Source organism: Pholis gunnellus (genome assembly GCF_910591455.1).
Source record: "Pholis gunnellus genome assembly, chromosome: 9".
Taxonomy (NCBI): domain Eukaryota; kingdom Metazoa; phylum Chordata; class Actinopteri; order Perciformes; family Pholidae; genus Pholis; species Pholis gunnellus.
The window spans coordinates 20,355,476-20,374,526 of NC_136535.1; the positions used below are offsets into that span (position 1 = coordinate 20,355,476).

The window sequence follows — 19,051 nt, forward strand, 5'->3', positions numbered from 1 at the left end:
ACACTTGTGGGATGTTTAGACGAGGCAACAGTCCTCCTTGTGCCTGTTGTGTGCTCAGGAGGGACGTTTTAAAGCGATGCCAGTGAAGTGTGGGGAGCGGCCACTCGGACAATCATACCAGCGCTTTGTTTCATCGCTGTGATGTGAGAACTCGGGAGAGCAGAGCTCATCTTGTACCTTCATTAACTCTCGGAGTGGACGCTGATATTGACCAGATTATTTACATGCAAGTTTGATGATTGAAATATCGCAGGAGGACATTTTTCACACTGCACCCATCAGTTGATTGTAAGATATTTTTTGGTTAAACAGAGAATGACCACCAATCCGGTAAGTTTTCATTTTATTTGTATCAGTTTGAAGAAGGTTAAGTCCATTTCATACTATAATAATGCCAGTAATGAAAATATAAGTTTAGAAATGTGAGTGAATGAAATGCGTATGGCTTTGTGTTTGAAAAGTACATTTACATTTTAGGCTTGTTTTTCTTCTTAAACTCAAATTCCTAAATCTCCATCTCTACAAGCAGCCAGAGTATTACAGCGTCTCTCTTGTCTCATCACTTATGCTTTACTGGCAGTACCTGGAAGATGAGAGGATGAAATTTCCTCCACTCACCAGATCAGATGTGAAGCCTCAGTATGTTCATCATGTGGCCCCAAAACCGCCACCTGAAATCAGCCACCTCGGTCCCAAAAGTAAGCCAGTCTCCCGTTCAATACTGTTAAAGTGATTCTAAAATAGTCACTTTGTGCAATGAAGGACTAATTGCAAGCAAAATACAATGTATTATATGAAATTTATATTTCAATGTTTACTGTTTGCACCAAACGTAAAAAAGAATTCCCCAAAATGTAAATAAACTATCCAATTTTTGTATGTTAGAGTTACAGAATAAATGGGGTCAACTCATGACTGATGACTGTAAATGTCAGCCTAATACAACAACAATACTTCCATAGAGATGCATTCATAGAAGTGTTTCATTTACAGATTTCTTTATACAGCAAAGAACAAAATAACTTGTATTAAACACATTTATCAAGTGAGTCAGCTGTGTGTGTGTGTGTGTGTGTGTGTGTGTGTGTGTGTGTGTGTGTGTGTGTGTGTGTGTGTGTGTGTGTGTGTGTGTGTGTGTGTGTGTGTGTGTGTGTGTGTGTGTGTGTGTGTCGTCCTGTCAGGTGTGAAACAGAGGTGTGTTAAGTTCACTGTGGCTGCTGTGATCTCTCTGCTGCTCCTCCTGCTGGTGGCTGGAGTCCTCCTCGCTTATTACTGTGAGTGCAGGTTTTTGTGTCCGCTGCAATGGCTCATGTGCTATTACAACCTGAAATCTGTGAGTTGATTCTTGCCCGTTGTCGCCTCAGTCTCTTCGTCCTGTGCACACGGGATGCAGTGTGGTGACGGGAGCTGTGTGTGGGAGTCCCAGTGGTGTAACGGAGTGACGGACTGTCGCTCAGGCCAGGATGAAGCTAACTGCGGTAAACAAGCTCCTCCAGGGGCCAAAGTGCGGGATGAGACACACCTGAAAATATGTTCACTCGCCTTTATATTTATAAAACCAAGCTACACATCTATTACAGCTAAAAGGAACACTTTAATATTGTTGTTTAATTTAACCTCTACAGGCTTAGATTAAAGATTACATCTAAGATCTGTGCCTGTATTTGTTAACATCCTATTAACACACTGCTGCTCAGGATTGTCCTGTAGCTCCACATAATTTAAATTAGAGGCCATCATTCGTGTCATCTAGGAACTCTAAGAGAAAGACTACTTAGGATCTGCTCTTAAAGCATCAAACTTCACTCCAGAGTCCAAAGAGAACATTGTTGTTAAAGGCCAGTTATCTGTTATGTTACCTGACTCTGGTCACCCACTTCCCACTGTTTGTGCTCAGTGAGGCTGCGTGGCTCCAGCTTCCTGCTCCAGATCTACTCGACTCAGAGTAAAAACTGGAGGACTGTTTGTTCCCACGGCTGGACCGACCAGCAGGGGAGAGCAAGCTGCCAGCATGTTGGCTTCAGCCGGTAAGAAGCTCCTTCACTCTTTTTTTTCCCCTCTATAGTCTGACATGTGAAGGATTTGTGTGTTTAACTGACGCCGTATATTTTCCCTTATGTGGTTTGACAGGGGCACATATTTCAAATCAGGCCAACAGCAGACTGATTCAGATGATGGGTACATAATAGCTAAGACTGACTTCAACCCTGAGGCGTCCATACTGCAACAGCTGGCGCTCAGGTTAGTGAACCGGTGGAGATGAACCAGTGTAAATGTGTTCATGCTAAATCAACATGGACCTCATTACACCTCAAATGTCTTTTCTTCTGCCATCTGCAGCAATACCTGTCCCAACAACAGTGCAGTGACATTGCGTTGTACTGGTATGTTAATACTATGATGTGTAAGGGGTGGGTGGAACTGGTTCTGCATTTGTGTTGATTATTTGCTGCAGTTAAAGATTTTTGATATATTTATATTTAATATACCTAAGACATGCTAGCTTTTGGAGAAATAATAAGCAGGACTAAGTGTTCTCCAGGGCCTTTGGTCTCCTCTATCAAATTAAATGCAAAAACTACATTTAAAAAAAAACAAGACAAGACTATAATTATAAGATTTTTCACTTTCAGTTCACTGTTCTGCGTCTTTGCTCTCCTCTTTACATTTCTTCTTTACTTTTATCTCCACTTTGACTAAACACCTGCTTGTGAAAGCCCTGTAGCAGTGAAATGCGTCCTCTCTAACAGCAGTTTTCCCCTCAGATTGTGGGCGTGGGGTGAACTCCAGCAGGGCCTCTGGGGGCCAGCTGGCCTCTCCGGGGGCCTGGCCGTGGCAGGTCAGCCTGCAGGTTGCGGGCTCCCACCGCTGTGGAGGAGCCGTCATCTCCCCCTACTGGATAGTCACTGCGGCACACTGTGTGGCCAGGTGAGGCCTTTTCACCACGCTTCTTGAATCAGCATTCGTGGCCTGATGCAGCTTGAATCTACTCTCTGCTGTGTCTCTCCCCTTGCAGGGCCTCCAGCCCCGAAGACTGGGCAGTGTACGCTGGGATAGTGGATCCACTAGGCACCCTGTTCAACCCGGCATACTCTGTGAGCCGCGTTATAGCCCACGAAGGCTTTAACGGGGTCACTCGCAGGAATGACATCGCTCTGATGAGGCTCTCTAAACCTCTGGACATCACAGGTGTTTAAAGGCACATTGATGAATATTCAGTTTCTTGAACTTAGACCTAAATCTTTTTGTGACCAACAATAAAAGCACAGGGTTGTCCTTGTGTACTCAGTTATTCTAGTTAGTGTAATAGCAATACTTATATATACTTACACTTATCGTATATATCTTATATACCCTCAGTTGCCAGTTTATTAGGTACACCTAGCTAAAAGTAAGTCCTGCTATAAATTCTCTCTTCCTGAATGTTATTATGTTCAGTTTTTGTTGAAAATGTTTTAGAACGCTGTTGATTCAACTGTATGATCATTTTGAGGGTGTAGTTATACTGTCAAATGTTTCTATTATTTTGTCCACCCCATTTATATCAGTGAGGGTAGACTAAATACCAGAAACACCTCTCTGTATAATGTAATACAGTCCAACAGCACCACAAACTGCAGCCTCCAAAATGACATTTTTATTTTCAACACCTCTCTAAATCAGTTTTAACTGGAAGTGAACATTTTAACCGTCATGAAGGGAGGATTTATTGCGGGGCCGCTGCATTAGACTGCATTAGTTTTAGCTACTGTAGGTGAACTCAATAAAGTGAATACTGAGTGTATATCCTTTCCTCTGTGGAAACCAGCTGATAAATGACAACAGACATATTCTTTCCTTTCGGTAGCCTCCAGTGACATCAGACCTGTGTGCCTCCCAAATGTTGGCGTAAACATCACTGATCCTCAGAAGGGCTGGATAACACGATTCAGTCGCACAGTAAATGGAGGTGAGACAGTTCTGGTTACACGCGGTTGTGTGTTGTGATTCAACGACAAGACATTTTAAAGATACTAGAGTTTTAAACCAATTTACCAAAATCATATGTGGACTTTAGAAGTGTTTAAAGATAAAAGCAATAGTATTCACTGCTGTCTGTTACGTTGACTACCACTGGATGGCACCAGAGTCTGGACAATTGTCAATCCGCACTCAATGGTAGCGATTAACAGTGATGGAAGAAGTACTCTGACATTATACTTCAGTAAAGGTTACGATACTACAGTGTAGAAATACTCTGTGACATGTACTGCATTCTGAATTTTCATTCAAATATACTTAAAGTACCAAAAGTAAACAAGCTCATCATGCATAATGATGCATTTCAGAATATATTTTATCATTGGATTGTATATATTGGTGCATTTTGTGGACAGTGCATCACTTTAATGTCACAGCGTGTAAAGCTGAGGATCATTTTACTGACTTTATAAAGTCTCATCTAATCTTAAACAATATGTTTTATTATTAATCTGATTCTGCAAAGTAAATAAAGTACAAGCACCTCCAAATTTCTAATTAAGTGCAGTACTAATAGACTTTGTCACTTTCTACCACTGCCTATTATCACATACAACGTATATGAATTTATGTTGACAGACTCTGGCTCTCCACACCTGCTCGAGGCTCAGGTCTCTCTCCTAAATACTGCAGACTGCAACAAGTCCGTCGCTCCCGATGGCAGAATATCACAGGACATGTTATGTGCCAGAGAGACGGAGGCAGTAACCAACGTGTGCCATGTAAGACCAACCACACAGAGATTCAAATGCTAAAAAACAACATGAATACATTTAAAATTAATCTGAGACAATGATACACGTATTAAAACATGTCACCATTAGTTTTATTTTGCAGGATGTACCAGACGGTTGCAGTGTGACTGCCCCCAGGGTTAATATGTCTAGATATTAGCTGAAAATACATTCTCTAAATATAGAAAGGATCCTATAGAACAATGTACTCAAAGAAATGAGAGTCCAGCCAAAGCGACAACAAACACTCTTTATGACGAGATATTTTCTGGTGCAAATTGATCAGTTCCTGCACTTGAAAAAGCATTTTCATGCTTTTATGTAACTTGCTTCGAGGCCTAGTCCAACAAGACCTGCATTATGTTCTGTACATGGTGAAAGCTTTAGATAAACAGTTCCACTTTGTGACTTACAACAAACCCCTCATACAGTCGAGTCAACAATGAATGTAAAGTTAGATCACTGAGGTGGCAGCTGACCATGAGATCATGCTTTATTTATGGACCTCGGAAATCCTTGAAAGACCTAAAATGCTTCCAACACTGCATGAAAAGCATTTATGGTGTATGAATCTCACCAAAAGAGACATTCAGATCATTGTAATGCTTTGTAATGCTTTTTGATTTTTAATGTGGGAGTCTTGATAAGTGTTACATGTATCCGAGTGTGAAGTTCATAAAAATATCAATTTGTTTTGTGCTGAACTCTTTCTCAGACTGACAGCGGCGGCCCTCTGGTGTCCCTGAAGGATGGAGTATGGTGGCTCATAGGGGACACTATTTGGGGGGAACACTGCACCGAGCAGAACAAACCAGCTGTTTATGGCAACGTCACCTATTTTCTGGACTGGATCTACAATCAGATGAGGGTAAAAACCAATGAAAGATTGGACTTGTAAAGGCTGTTAAACAAAATCAGATTCTAATTGATGCGGAGGATTTCTATGTACTGTATGTACGGATCAATTGTAGCATTTGGTGTAATCTGCTTGGAAGACCAGATGCAATAAGAAGGTTTATTTGTCTGGTACACATGCTGGACGTACAGTGAGAAAACTTTCACCGCGGTGCTTTAACATCAGCAGAGTTTTTGGAGTGCAGTGAGCAATTAATCTCAATTACGGCTGTAAAAACCCACAATTATGAAACAAAAAACAACGTCTTTATTATATTTTGTATTTTCTTTACAGAAGCATCGAGATGACTGAGGATGACGGGGACAAAGATGAACCATCTGAGATGTTTGTTTACAATTTATTTTTTAAGTGTGCAAAGATACATCTTTATATCAATGCCTCAACAATATCTGTATCAGTTATGTATTTTCTACATAATATTACTGTTCCGTGTTTTTTATAATTTAGATTTACTGTTGATGCTCAAATCCACAGAAGAAGCTCCATTGAACAATGTTTTCCTATTATCTCATCAGAACAATTTATGTTTGTTTCAATTTGATACGTGTGTAGTTAAAGTCCTGATTATAGTCTTTGTAAATATGTGTTTAATTGAATTAATAGTGATATTTAAGCTGGTAGATAGAGATACTGTGTGCCAACAGAACAAAACCACGAGTCACTCACAAACCACATGCAGCTTGTTCTTCAGTAACCGTTCACAAAGACACCATTATTTATTTAAGACGATTTACATCTTCGATTTGATCCAGTTATTTTATTTACAGCACAAATATGATTTTGGCACAGAAAAGAAATACACTTATAAATAGGTGACATTCAAAGAATCAAGTGTAGCTTCAATTTGTCAACTTTACATTTTGGCAGACAGTGACACATTTGTGCAGCTTGAAACACTGATACTTTGTATGAAGAGACTGTAACACAACGCGTGACAACATTTTGTCGCTAACAAGTCGTTCAGCTTTGCAAAAAAAGCGAGCTGTCTCCAGTATCCAATGTGTCAGTTTCAAAAAACATCTGATTTATTGTTTGTATAAAATGTGCATTATAAATATGTATCCTTGAATATCTAGTGTCTAAAAAGCAAACATTTGGAAGAATACAATCACATTCAAAGATAATTTAAATATAAACTTGAACATAATTAGTAAGATTGAGAAATATTGATCTTTAGCTGTATAATACACTTTTGATTGACGTAAGAAACAAAGTGCAATTCGGCAGAGTAAGTCTCAAACTGCTGATACTGTTTATCATTCGGTATCAGTGAGCTGAGACTTAATGGCACTACAGGCACTGTAAACGCGTGTAACCTCTAGTAATATTCTTCCTAGTGACAGTGATTGTTTGAGCAGCTTTCCCCCTCAACTTCAACGTACGCAGGCATCAATTTCACCCAACAGAGGACTGGAGGTTAACTTCAAAATATAAGAAGGCACAAGAAACATTCCTTCACTGATCACAGACTGTAAAGGCACATCTGAAGAGGTTGTTTGCCTGGAAAGAAAATCAGTAAACTTTTAAATTGTTCAAGAATGCACCAATGGTTGTTGATAGTAGTGTTTATGTCCTCCCCACCTGCAGTCCTGTGATCGTCTGTAAGGAAGACTCCACCCTTAGCTCTTATGATACCGTCATACGTCATTGTTGGCGAGCTGTTTAGTGTGCGTCTGGAGTTTATTTTGTGATGAAGTGTTTTATACTTTGGTTCGCCCCTTCTGTCGTCATACTTACTAAAACCTGCTCTGTAGCTACATGTCATTACTGATTTACTACAGTCAGTGGGGAAATTGCATCCGTTCTTCTTCTCCTACTAAGCTGAATGTCTTCCCCTGTGTCACACATGACATGGTCTCACCAATCATCAGTGAGAATAAGCAATAGTCACCCTCAAAAAAGAAATTGGAACCAGCTGTTTTTTAAGAAGAGTTTTTAGGCTGGATTTTCCTGTCAAGAGGCGGTTGATCTGTCTGTGTCTATCTCCACGGACCAAGCCGCCGAGTGCAGTGTAGAATCAGTCAGACATTCAGAGGCGCGCGTCCCCGTTTGGTGCAGGCCGAGCCTCACCCCTTTCTGCACCGCTGTGGATGGGCCCCGCTCGCTGTTCGCCCTGTCCGCCCATCCGCGTCCCCTCAGTCACTTGATGCGGTGGCGGACCAGAGACGACTCGTCGGTAATCTCCCCGGAGCGGTTTCTGCGGCAGGGCAGGACCAGCAGGAGCAACAGGATGATGAGGACCACCGCGCAGACCGCCATCAGGGCGTAGGAGATCACCCACATAAGGGGCTCCTTCAGCTTCCCGCCGGAGCAGTTGGCCGCCACGTCTGCTGCTGAGAAGGGCCCTGCGATCTCTGACAGAGCCTCTCCATCGCTCACTGCAGAGAGATACAAGACAGATTTGTTGCGCGTCTCACGTCGGACCGGCGAGTAAAAAGTAAAATATAAATGTGCTGGAAAACTTAAAATATCTATGCACCAGCAATAAAAACTCATGTATGAGCCTCTTAAAAACAGCGACAGTCGTCTTAGACTGGCGGCATCATTGAAGTATTTAGAGGTTAATTCTTTTATACGTGGACAAGTCCTCAATAGATGATGATGAGAATAGTTCTCTGTCTAGATTTCACCAGCCAGCTCGGAAATTACAGTTGGCAACCCTACTGTCACAAGCCTGCATCCTTAACCTTCAGCCTACATTTGCCAAGTCTGTTTGCTTAATACGGAACAAAGGTGATCTTTGTGCTTTAAGATGAGAGTTTGGAAGCCCTGCCCAAGCTCATATTTGCACAGAACTACAGGGAAGTGAGACTGTTAAAAGGTTTAACCTTTGCTGTTTAGGTCCTGATGAGCAGGATATTCTCTGGGTTTTGGTCAGTGAACCTGCGAGTAATGTTAAATAATACTTTGTACTTTACCGTTTGCTTTTCCATAAGTTATCAGTTAATAAAGGCACGTTACAGACTTCTGGCCTATGATTTTTCCTTCTTTGTTAAAAGTTAAATGTCTTGAAGCAATATCATCAGCAACGTTAGCTATAGATACGTAGCATATAGAGATGTATGAGTAGTTGCTGACACTTGACGGTCAATATGATATCAAGTGTTCTGGTGATTTTAGTTGATTACGTAGTATGAATACAGCCCTGTTTGTGCAAACTTCAGTCTTTTCTGCTGTGAATAATTGAGTTTAGCACTTCCCTACAAAGAACACACTAAAAATAGCATACTGAGATTGGCCACACACATTTCAAACCACATACAAAATGTTATCATAAGGCTGACAAAAATATAAAAATATTGGGATGACAATCTGAACAACGCAATACTGTCTCGTTTGCAGATTACTATTATTCTCACTTAACGTTTGAGGATACACTGTAAACCCATTTGTTGACTTACAATGTTTGCACACAGGATCGGATACGTTTCACATGCTTTGCTGTCTTAGTGAAAGTCTCGTGCGAACCCTCACCTGCACAGCTGCTGAGTGCGAAGCCCAGTCTCCGCTGGGCGCGGTCGAACACCACGTAGAAGCCTTCCATAACAGTAGCGCCGATCACCAGGCCATTAGCTGACGAAGACAATCCAAAACGGAAGCAGTCCATCGTGCCGTCCACGTCTGTGATTGGCTGAATGTACAGCTGTGACATGACAGGCAAATCAAGAGATTAAAGAGGACCAGCGAGTGCTTGTGTCTCTTAGCGTTGATGGAGCAGAAGCGATTCCTTGTTTATGTGTTTGTGTTTATCCCGGTACCTTAGGCAGGATGGTGATGCTGAAGGACTGGCTGGTGTTCGTGGCCCTGAGGTAGATGGACAGCTTGGGGAAAAACCTCCAGGGGGTCTCTCCCTTCATCCAGCATGCAAGCTTGCTGCCATCCCAGAACCCTGAAGAAAAGTCCTGGATCTGAACCAAAGAGAAAACAAAGAGAAAAAGACAAAAGGGAGACAGAAGGACAAACACACAGAATCAGAAGGTCAGTGCGGCACCAAAACAGGTTTTTGTGTTCTCTTTCATTTTCCCCACTTGGGATTGATCTGCAAGGATGTGGGTACATTAATTGAAAATGTTGCTTCCAGGTTCAAATTAACCTTGAGTACTGTTTATGTGCAGTGAAAAATGTAGAATGAGGAAAGAAAGACAAAAAAAAGCATGGCCGCGCGCACACACATTTTTATAGCAGAAAAACTCCTGCTCCTTCCTCTCAAAGCCACCATGTCCTTGAGCAGCGAGCGTGTGCTATCCTCGCCTGCATCGCTTTGCTCTGACAACATGTTTCATCACCGTCTGTGGTGAGACGGCAGCTTACCAGAGAGCTGCGTGTGATGGCTTCTACCACCGCATTGAAGACGTTGACAGGAAGCCGCAGCAGCGTCGTCCCGCTGTCAACTATAGCTTTATCCATGTTATACTGAAAGAAAGGGAGAAAGAGTGAAGTGCAGTAGTAGTAGTATTCTCAGTTCAGTGTGGAGGACCTTGAGCAAACTAAAGAATGTAAAACAAGGAAGCTCTTGAGTACATTCCCCTGCAGTACTGCGTCTCAAATTCAAGTTTCATATCCTTGTTGTAACCTTGATACAATCAACTCATAATTCTTGATAAAAAAGAATGTTATCAGTTTCCAACTTACTGCTTTTCTGCTTCAAACACAAGATATAGTTTAGTTTGAAGTATACCTCTCTGCAGTCCAGCTCCAGATTCTGGTCGCCAACCTCCAGCTTCAAAACCTCCACTTGGAAGTACCACTCCTCTACAATAGGGGTGTACCACACTGACCCCTGATACAGAGTTGGTTCAGCCCCTCCCATGATCTAAGGAAGGGAAAAAAAACAATACTTCTTCAATCATCTATGGGTTACAACAACAACACGGGGAAAATCTTACAAGAGGATGCTCCAGCAAAGGTTTGGAGGATCCCTCCACAAAACACACACACACACGCACACGCACACGCACACGCACACGCACACGCACACACACACACACACACACACACACCTTATCCATATGTTCGTGTCAGTGGGTCACATGATGGAGATGCAGTGAGCGAGGCACCGAGGCCGTTTGTACAACGGCAACAGACCTGCTCTCAGCAGGATGCTATCTTAGCTTAATTAGCTCCACTCTAACTAGACTGGGCCTCCAGTGGAGAAACCACATTGACGAGGAGGATACCAGCTATTATGTTTCTAAACTGCTCTCAGCTGCTTTGTCTGATCCACTAGTGAAGGATTTTAGTGTTTGTCTGAGAGCTCAACCACATCCCAGTCCACTGTGAGTGAAGCACGTAATGGACGCAGACTATATTACAAAAATATACATTTAGGGGCGTGTTACTAAGTCTAAAAAAAGGGTCAGAAGACTGCTTCGGTCAAATGTCTTTGCCTTTGAGCAAACCTTTTTGGATAAGTTCATTTGATCACACTCAGCCCCTCCTGACTACTCACAAGGCTGCCTCCAGGGGGGTCCACTGTGCTGCTGGCTGAAAGTCCAGCGCCACACATCTGCAGGGAAAAGATGTCTGGAATTCCCAGCTGTTGCACCAAAGAGTTGAAGAAGGGCTCCACGGACGAGTCCGGCTAATCGAGAGACAGGAGATGTGCTATCATTAACACCTGATTAACCATATTGACTTAGAGTACATTAAGTATAGACAGCCAGTAAACTAAATTATTACGGTCAGAAAAAACAACAACTAAATGTTTTGTGTGATTTAAAGAAATACACAACTGAACTGAGAACTGCTTTTTGAGACATCTTAACACGATTACATGGGGAAACAAAGTCTTTAAGAAACAGGAAATAACAGTGAGGAAGTTTAACACCAATTTACAAGAATCAGGAATTAAGAAGGAAAAATACGCTGGTTTTCTACTATAACGATACTTAACTCGGGCTGCACTGATCCAACCTTTTCAGTCCTGATACCGAGACCTGGGGCTTTGGGTACCAGCTTATATTGAGTACCGATCCCATACCAGAGCTTAATTAATGAGCTATATGCCTCACTGTGTGGAAGTGACTGGGACCAGTTTATTAGTATAAGCCTAGCACTCTGTGAATGTGCTTCTTCCACAATAAAGGAATTTAGATTTTTCTATTGAGGAGGCCGGATAATCATATGTAGTTTTTATCCATTGAAATTAATGTTCCAAGTCCATTAATTAACCTATGACAAATCTAATTCACTGATCTGGTACAACAGGGTAATACTTCTGACTTTTTTTTATTATTATGCAGAAGAATGACACCCTTGTTGCTAAACATAAAGCGTGAACATGAAATGTCTCTGTTGTCATGTGAAATGTCCATGACTAAACCCAGATAAGATCTCAAAGTCATTCACTGCTGTGAAAGGCATGTATGACAGCAGGAAGTCATGTAGTACTGCTTGATTAACTTGATAAAACCCGATATCTTTTTCGCTATCGTTTTATGAAGTTCATATAAAAGTCAAACCATACATTTACTGTTGATATGCACTGCTTTTAGTTCTTTACTACAAAGAATGGCAATCCTACCTCATGGTATATTTCTCAATGATCGCGACACAAAGTCAGACCTCAAGAAAACAAGTTGTAACTAGAATAACCGCCTCACAGCTGAATGCCTCCACCAACCAGTCAAGTTCATATCCATTTCTGTCCAGACTTTGAAGAAACTTAATAAAAAGTGTATTTCTTTGGCAAAATGGAAGTATTCACAATACTGACACGTATGATTCCAGTGAATCACTTCGTGTGAGAAGCTGGCTATCTTCACTTAGAGACTATTATTATGGAGTACAGAGGACCGATAGAGAGCTTCATCACATGGTGCAACAGCAATCACCTGAAGCTCAATATCAGCAAAACCATTGAGCTTGTGGTGGAATACCAGAGGAACAGGAAGACCCCTGTCCTGGTCGTCATCCAGGGGGAGGAAGTAAAGAGGGCGGACTCATACAAGTACCCTTTCTCTACTGCATTCAATGCAGTTTGAATTCAGGAAAAAACATTCCACAGAGACAGCAAATTGCTATTTTTGCTGTAGTTTGCACTGTTAGCGCTGTTAGCACAGTAAGCTACGAGCCGCCGGGAGAGGCAACAGAAATGCTCCCAATAGCACCTTTTAAAAAAAGAACAAATAAGAAGCTCAAGAAAAACCAATCATGTGATCACTGATCTTAAACTTTGTATGGAACCAACTGTTTTCCAATATGGAGACTGTAATGTTTTTTTTGCATGGTGTTTTTTTTTATATGTGATGTATTGTTTGTATGTTTTTGTTGTTTTGCTTTTGTTCGTATTGTATTTTATTGTATCTTTTTGGGACTGCAAATGTAAAAAAAACAAAAAACGTATGGCCCGTTATAAAAAAAAAGTCGCCCCCTTAAACTACCATTCAAAGGAAGATTCAAACTTTCAGAGCTTCTCTCTCTCTCTCACCCTTGCCAGCATGGGATAGGCCAGGCCCAGGATGCCCTGCCAGTTGACCCCAGGAAGGAAGAAGCCCTCAGATGACCGGATGGCAGCTATGTTGATGGTGAAAGTCCCATTTGGGCCGTTGGGAATGGAGACACGGTCAGTGCCCAGTTCACCTTCCCAGTTGCCCTGAGTGTACCTGACAGCCACAGTCCGGCCAGATGACTGGTAGGTGCCGGAGCTAAACACAGGGGAAGAAGGCGAGCAGTGTGAATAGTTACAAAGGCATGTGGTAGGTAGGTAAAAAGCTAAATGTGTGGTGATTTAGGACTAGGACTGTAATAAACGGGCCATCTCAAAAGATACATGAAAGACAGTCATTACATAGCAGAGATCATGCTATTCAATAATATTAGCATGATGTTTGTGTATCGCATTCAGGGTTTTTCAAGGGAAGTTAAGCTGCTGAATTTTTGCAACATTCAATTTTAAAAGCATATCTTTTAATAGTGAACGTATTTGGGGGGGAACCCTAATTTTGTACACCCAAATTGTCAAATTTTTAATACAACCAGATAATCCCTATATTTCCACTCTGTTCCCATTATGAATGTTGTTTTCTAGATCACACAAAGTGTCCCAGCCACTCACAGCGCAGTGTCGAAGTAGTGAGTAATAAATGGGTGTGGAGCTGCAGCCACGGCGAAGTTGCTACTTCCTGTATCCACCAGGATGTTCACCTGAAACACACAAGGGAGAGTTTCTTTGAACAACCAGTACAGTTCTCTGCTTCAGGCCGACCCCACCCGACCTCACAGAGCTGCTGAGTCATAGGGTAAAAGTAACAGTGTGACACATTGATAAGAAGACTTTTAAAATGCCACTCAGGCATTTAAAGGTTCTGTTTGAACAAATAATAGTGATTAGAGGAGGAAAAAGCAGAAGAACAGCAATAAAAACTAAATATAGTAAATACCAACACAAACACGATAAGGGAATTAATCTGGAAATAGTGAGGAGAGAATATAAGAAGATAGACACAAAAAGCAAAACAGAAAACAGTTTCTGTGTTAGGGAGGTTTCCCACCTATTTGAAAGAGTTTATAAAGACATACTTCAATCAACAGAATGCCTGTTGTCACATGTGTGTGTTATAAATGGAAAATGAAAGCAACGCAGAATGTGTTTCGCATTGATGCTGTAGAGACGGTAAACGATTTGGTCAGTGTTTTGTTGCAGGCCGATTAGCTTTGATTGTCACAAATATTAAACTCAAAACTGAAGTGAAGAGTGCACTTTACAGCTGCATTTGATGATATCATACGTAAACATCACTATGGGACTGGGCACATGCAGAAATGTCATATTAACTTGGATTTGGTACCAAAAAAAACTGACTGCGGTGTCGCACAAACTGCAAAAAATGACTATTGCATCTGTAATATAATTGCTCTCTGTGTGATCTCTGAGACAAACATGACCGCCTCTAGCTACTGACATGACTGTATGACCTATCCAGCAATGCCGGTGTATGTGTGTGTGTGTGTGTCACGTCCACAGTGGAGACCAGCTAAAAACGGTTGAGATAATCTTGTCTTCCAGGCATCAAGTCAACGAGCAGGAACTAATTAGCCTGCAGACTTCTGTCACCTCCACAACTGAGCAGTGGCCACATTAACACTCACTAGCGAGCGTTTCTCACCATGACGAGGCCATGAAGCTAATGCCCCATGGCCACCGGATGACTCAACAACAAAGGGGTCCATACAGTAGCTTTTCAATGATGTCACATGACACAGACATTGGAAATATACATTACAAAAAAAAAAGGGTTCATTCATGCTGGGAAAGAGGTAGCATGGGGATGAGAGGACACTTAAACAACCCTAAAAAAAACTCTTGCACAGGTGCCTGTGGTTGCCTACCCCTGTTTTAGAAAGACCAGAACAGCAGGAAGTAGTTAATTTAAGACATTTAAGTGTTTGACAGGCAAAGGAACAAGGAATTCCAATAATTGCGTGAAGAAATCCACTTCCTCAAGCTTAGTTCCTCGAGCCTATCACGCCTAGACCATGTCTAACTGGAGCATGTTCATCATTACATCGCACTTCCTTTCTATTATTAATTATTTATTTATTTTAGCCAAGATCCCACTGTCGTGCTCATTTGTGCATGAAGTCACTATAAAACAATTGGGGGGGGGGGGGGGGGGGGGGGGACCCCTGCAATTATCAACAATGTGTTATCGACCGGTTCAGTCGGGCACAGGAAGCCCTGGTGGGCCCGTCCAATGGGAGTCGGCCTTATCAGTTCCTCCTCATTGGACCGGCCCTGGTCCCCATCGCTGTGGCTGTGCCATCTAAAACCCCCACTGCTGCTGTGCAGATGGCATCAGTCCTCTCACACAAGGCCTGAACCGGCCAAGCAGGCCAGATTGGAAAATACTGAAACCTCGTGGCAAGAGGGAGGGAGGGAGGGAGGTGGGGGGAGTAGGGGCATTTCCTGATCCCCGCACCGCGTATCTTTTCTGGTCACACTATCCTCCCTTAGCGCGGCTGCTGAGCCTCAGGCGAAAACCTCCACCCCCGCTGCTGCTGCTGCTGCTGCGGCAGCCTGCAGTTGAGCGCTCACTTGTCTAATTGGCAGTGGCTCCGTGGCGGCAATGTGCATCTGCTACCTGTTTGTACCAATTAGCAGATGTGAGGCTTCTCCATCCGACACCTCCGACCGGCTGTGCCGCATTGCTAACAGATGCGGCAATTATTGGCTCATTTGAATAGTGCCTCATTTAACACCGCAGCCCTGTAATCACATCATTATTTAGTTGGAATAATATTGAGAGTATGACTCAATAGTATTGAGATACAGGAATCTTTTTGGCACTGCGTAACCAATCTCAACCAACTTGAGCTCTGCTGACACAAAAACATTATAATGGTTTCACCATAAATACACACAAGGCATGTATGCGAGTATAAAAGGCTGGAATATCAGAGGAGAAATATCAAGAGGTGGAACTGATGTTTTCCTCAAAAACAACATCATCATTCATCAGAAGAATATTCAAAGTAGTATTTGTTAAAAACATGAAGTATTCAAATCAATGTTCACTTCTTCTTGAGCTTCCTCAGGCTGTGCAGACAGCAAGTCACTTGACACAGAGCCCAAATAGACCTTTGTCACAGCTTTATTTGTGTTATGTCATAGCAGGAAACTGAGCCATTGTTGGTGTTTATTAAGTTGCACCTGTGCTTTTTCCTGATATGACAAGAAGAAATGTGACAACGGTCTGTTAGAATTCACCAGGTGAGGCACCCCTGACATCACAGATGCCTTTCATATACAGAATACCAATATACTGTATATAAATAACTAAAACCGTTAGTCCTGTTAGCTATCGATAGACAGTACTTGTTTAAATGACTCATTATAAAACACAGAGGATCTTAAAAGACAGAGAGCTTCAGCACAAGCATCCTAAATGCAAATAACTAATAAAATATGTTAATAATGTTTTGTTGAGACTTGCTGTATTTACTATTATATTTACTCCCATATGGAACAATGGATTTTTCGAGTTGCTTCTCGTAAGATAAAACCGGTGATTTGTTTGATAAGTGATCCTTTTGAATCAGTTTTTCTACTGGGTATTAATTACGGAATAGTCCGATGATACGGTTGTAAATCTGTTATACATTCCGTTATCGGTTGACTGTTGATTACTGATAAGCAAACACACCTGTGCCTGGTTAAAGGCCGTGCATAGTTTAGTGTACTAGTTGCTCTCTATGCAGTTCGAGGATGGTCCACAGGAACAACAACGGTAACAAACATTAGATTTGGAGAGTTTCCTCCTTTGAGCAGATATTATTAAGTGTATTTTCCAAAGTGCAACTATGGACTGGTTGTAAAGTTTTTGTATGAACGGTACAAATACTGCATTATGACGTGGCAGGTATAGCACTGATAAGCCTCTGTGAGCCTGAGGATCTGAGCCTTGCCACCAAAGACTCTCTGATCTGTTTAACTTGAGATGGCCCAGGAACAACAGATCAAGTCACTAATGAGATAATTCACCTTCGGATTAAGCTCCATTTCAAACGCATCTTCTTACAACACAATGGCAAAGCACTGCCTTAAACCTACAACACCGTAAATGCGTCATGTATTTTTAATGACTGGGAGAATCCCCCCCTCCCCCCCTCCCCCCCTCCCACCCCATGCCAACTCTTCCGGGACCGTTTAGTCCCCCTTAATCATTAATATGATCTCGTTAGGCACTTTACATAACAAGCAGTATAAAATGACAGAGAATTACACGGGCCTATTTCCGTGCAACCAAAAGAAAATAAGCAGCGAAATGTACCTGGAGGGCTCGTGCTGTTTTTTGTACTAAACTGTGGAGCTGCTCTTTGCTCCCTGGGAGCCTCATAATCCCCATCAGCTGCCTGGTAAGAAAGAGAGGTCCTCACAGGCAGCATCATGTGAGTGCATGTGAGCGGGGCTTTAGTCTACCTTCAGACCCAAAGGCTGTGCAGACTTGAGGCAGCTAATGCAACCATCCTTCCAGCATGTTCCCAGGCCCCCTCCAGGCTGGGGGGGGGGAAGCTGGTTTTGTTTAATAAGGGCAGTGATAGCAAAATATGCCCTAATCTTCCCATGACCCTGGTCATTGTTCTGCTGTCAGGGTCATATAAAACAGTCATTAAGTGTATGTAAATATATGAAATATTGCATGAGCCTTGGGGTGAAACAATCAACAATCAGCTGCCTTGAATGGGTCACATTGTGGACGGACCGGCCTCTGTTCTCTCTCACACACTCACTCACACACACACACACACACACACACACACACACACACACACACACACACACACACACACACACACACACACACACACACACACACACACACACACACACACACACTTGACATAGCGTTAAGTGTCTGAATACAGCACATGACCCTGTGTGAACACAATGAAACTAAACAAAAAGGAAAGCAGAGAAAAGAAATAAGTACATGCAGTTTCATTCTGTTTAACAACCTTAAATAGTCTTATAAAAACTGAAAAAAAACACAGGTGTCAAACAAAAACAATTAAAAGTAAACATGTGTTTGCGACAGCATTACCTTTTGACCAGGAGTACCAATCGACATTTCTATGTAGTAGCCTCTTCCATAGTCCCCCTGCAAGTTGTTTACCATGTCCAGAAAGTTCACGGTACCGGTGGGATCAGAGGCCAAAGACAGGCCGGTTCCATCCGACGTTAACGCGACTCTCCGGGTCAAATCCACATGATCCGAGGATACATTGTATCTTCCCGAGTATATTTTGAGCGGTATAGCAAAGTAACACGTTGACACGCCGAAGTATACACTAAAAATAAATGCCCATATCGAAACAGTAGTGTGTGCCATCGCTTTGTTACGTTGTCTAGTGATAACAGGGGGAAAGTCTGCGGGGAGAAAAAAAAAAAGTCTCCTTGCTCAAAGTTTTTGCTCCTTTTAAGTTTTCAGTTTGACCACCATGGAAACGCCTCTACGGTAACGGACATCACGGACACGCTGCCTCTCCACCGTCAGTAACGAGTCAAACATGCAGTCATGATGGTACCACAGTATGAGTAGCACTGTGACAGCTGTTTCACTGCAGTCGGTGTCTCCGAGATAGTTTCGCTACAATAAAGCCTAAAGTTGGAGAACTGTATCCAAGTTGGCCAAAATAGGAAACATAGCTTCCGGTTATGTACACTTTTCAAACTAAAGTAAACCCAAGCTGTTTATTGTTTTTTTTTATAGCACAAAAACAGGACAGTCATTTTTAATATAGACATATGAGCCACACACATCATTATAAAAGGGAAGAAATACCAAAATGACATCACAGACTATACTAGGAAAAAGTCTTTTTTATTGTGTCATTTTGCGGGTTTTTTTTGGTATTGTGAAAACTTTTATTTTGTATTCAA

General features: G+C 42.1%; 2 protein-coding genes across 2 annotated transcripts; one reads left to right on the forward strand and one right to left on the reverse strand.

Moving 5' to 3' along the window:
- Positions 1-565: 565 nt before the first annotated feature.
- Positions 566-5,652, forward strand: LOC306701227 (transmembrane protease serine 2-like; the record flags this gene model as incomplete). Its single annotated transcript, XM_079166484.1, has 11 exons — positions 566-698; positions 1,182-1,274; positions 1,365-1,478; positions 1,898-2,027; positions 2,131-2,241; positions 2,341-2,384; positions 2,766-2,928; positions 3,017-3,189; positions 3,848-3,949; positions 4,600-4,742; positions 5,470-5,652. The coding sequence occupies 11 exons, from the start codon at positions 566-568 to the stop codon at positions 5,650-5,652; spliced, it is 1,389 nt and encodes a 462-aa protein (XP_079022610.1).
- Positions 5,653-6,370: 718 nt separating this feature from the next.
- Positions 6,371-18,685, reverse strand: bace2 (beta-secretase 2). The gene is made up of 9 exons (XM_079166057.1): positions 18,213-18,685; positions 13,727-13,815; positions 13,100-13,316; positions 11,120-11,251; positions 10,349-10,483; positions 9,982-10,083; positions 9,429-9,578; positions 9,145-9,313; positions 6,371-8,048 (listed from the first exon to the last, which is right to left on the reverse strand). Exons 1-9 carry the CDS (start codon positions 18,498-18,500, stop codon positions 7,810-7,812), a joined length of 1,521 nt encoding a protein of 506 aa, XP_079022183.1. The 5' UTR covers positions 18,501-18,685; the 3' UTR covers positions 6,371-7,809.
- Positions 18,686-19,051: the final 366 nt, after the last annotated feature.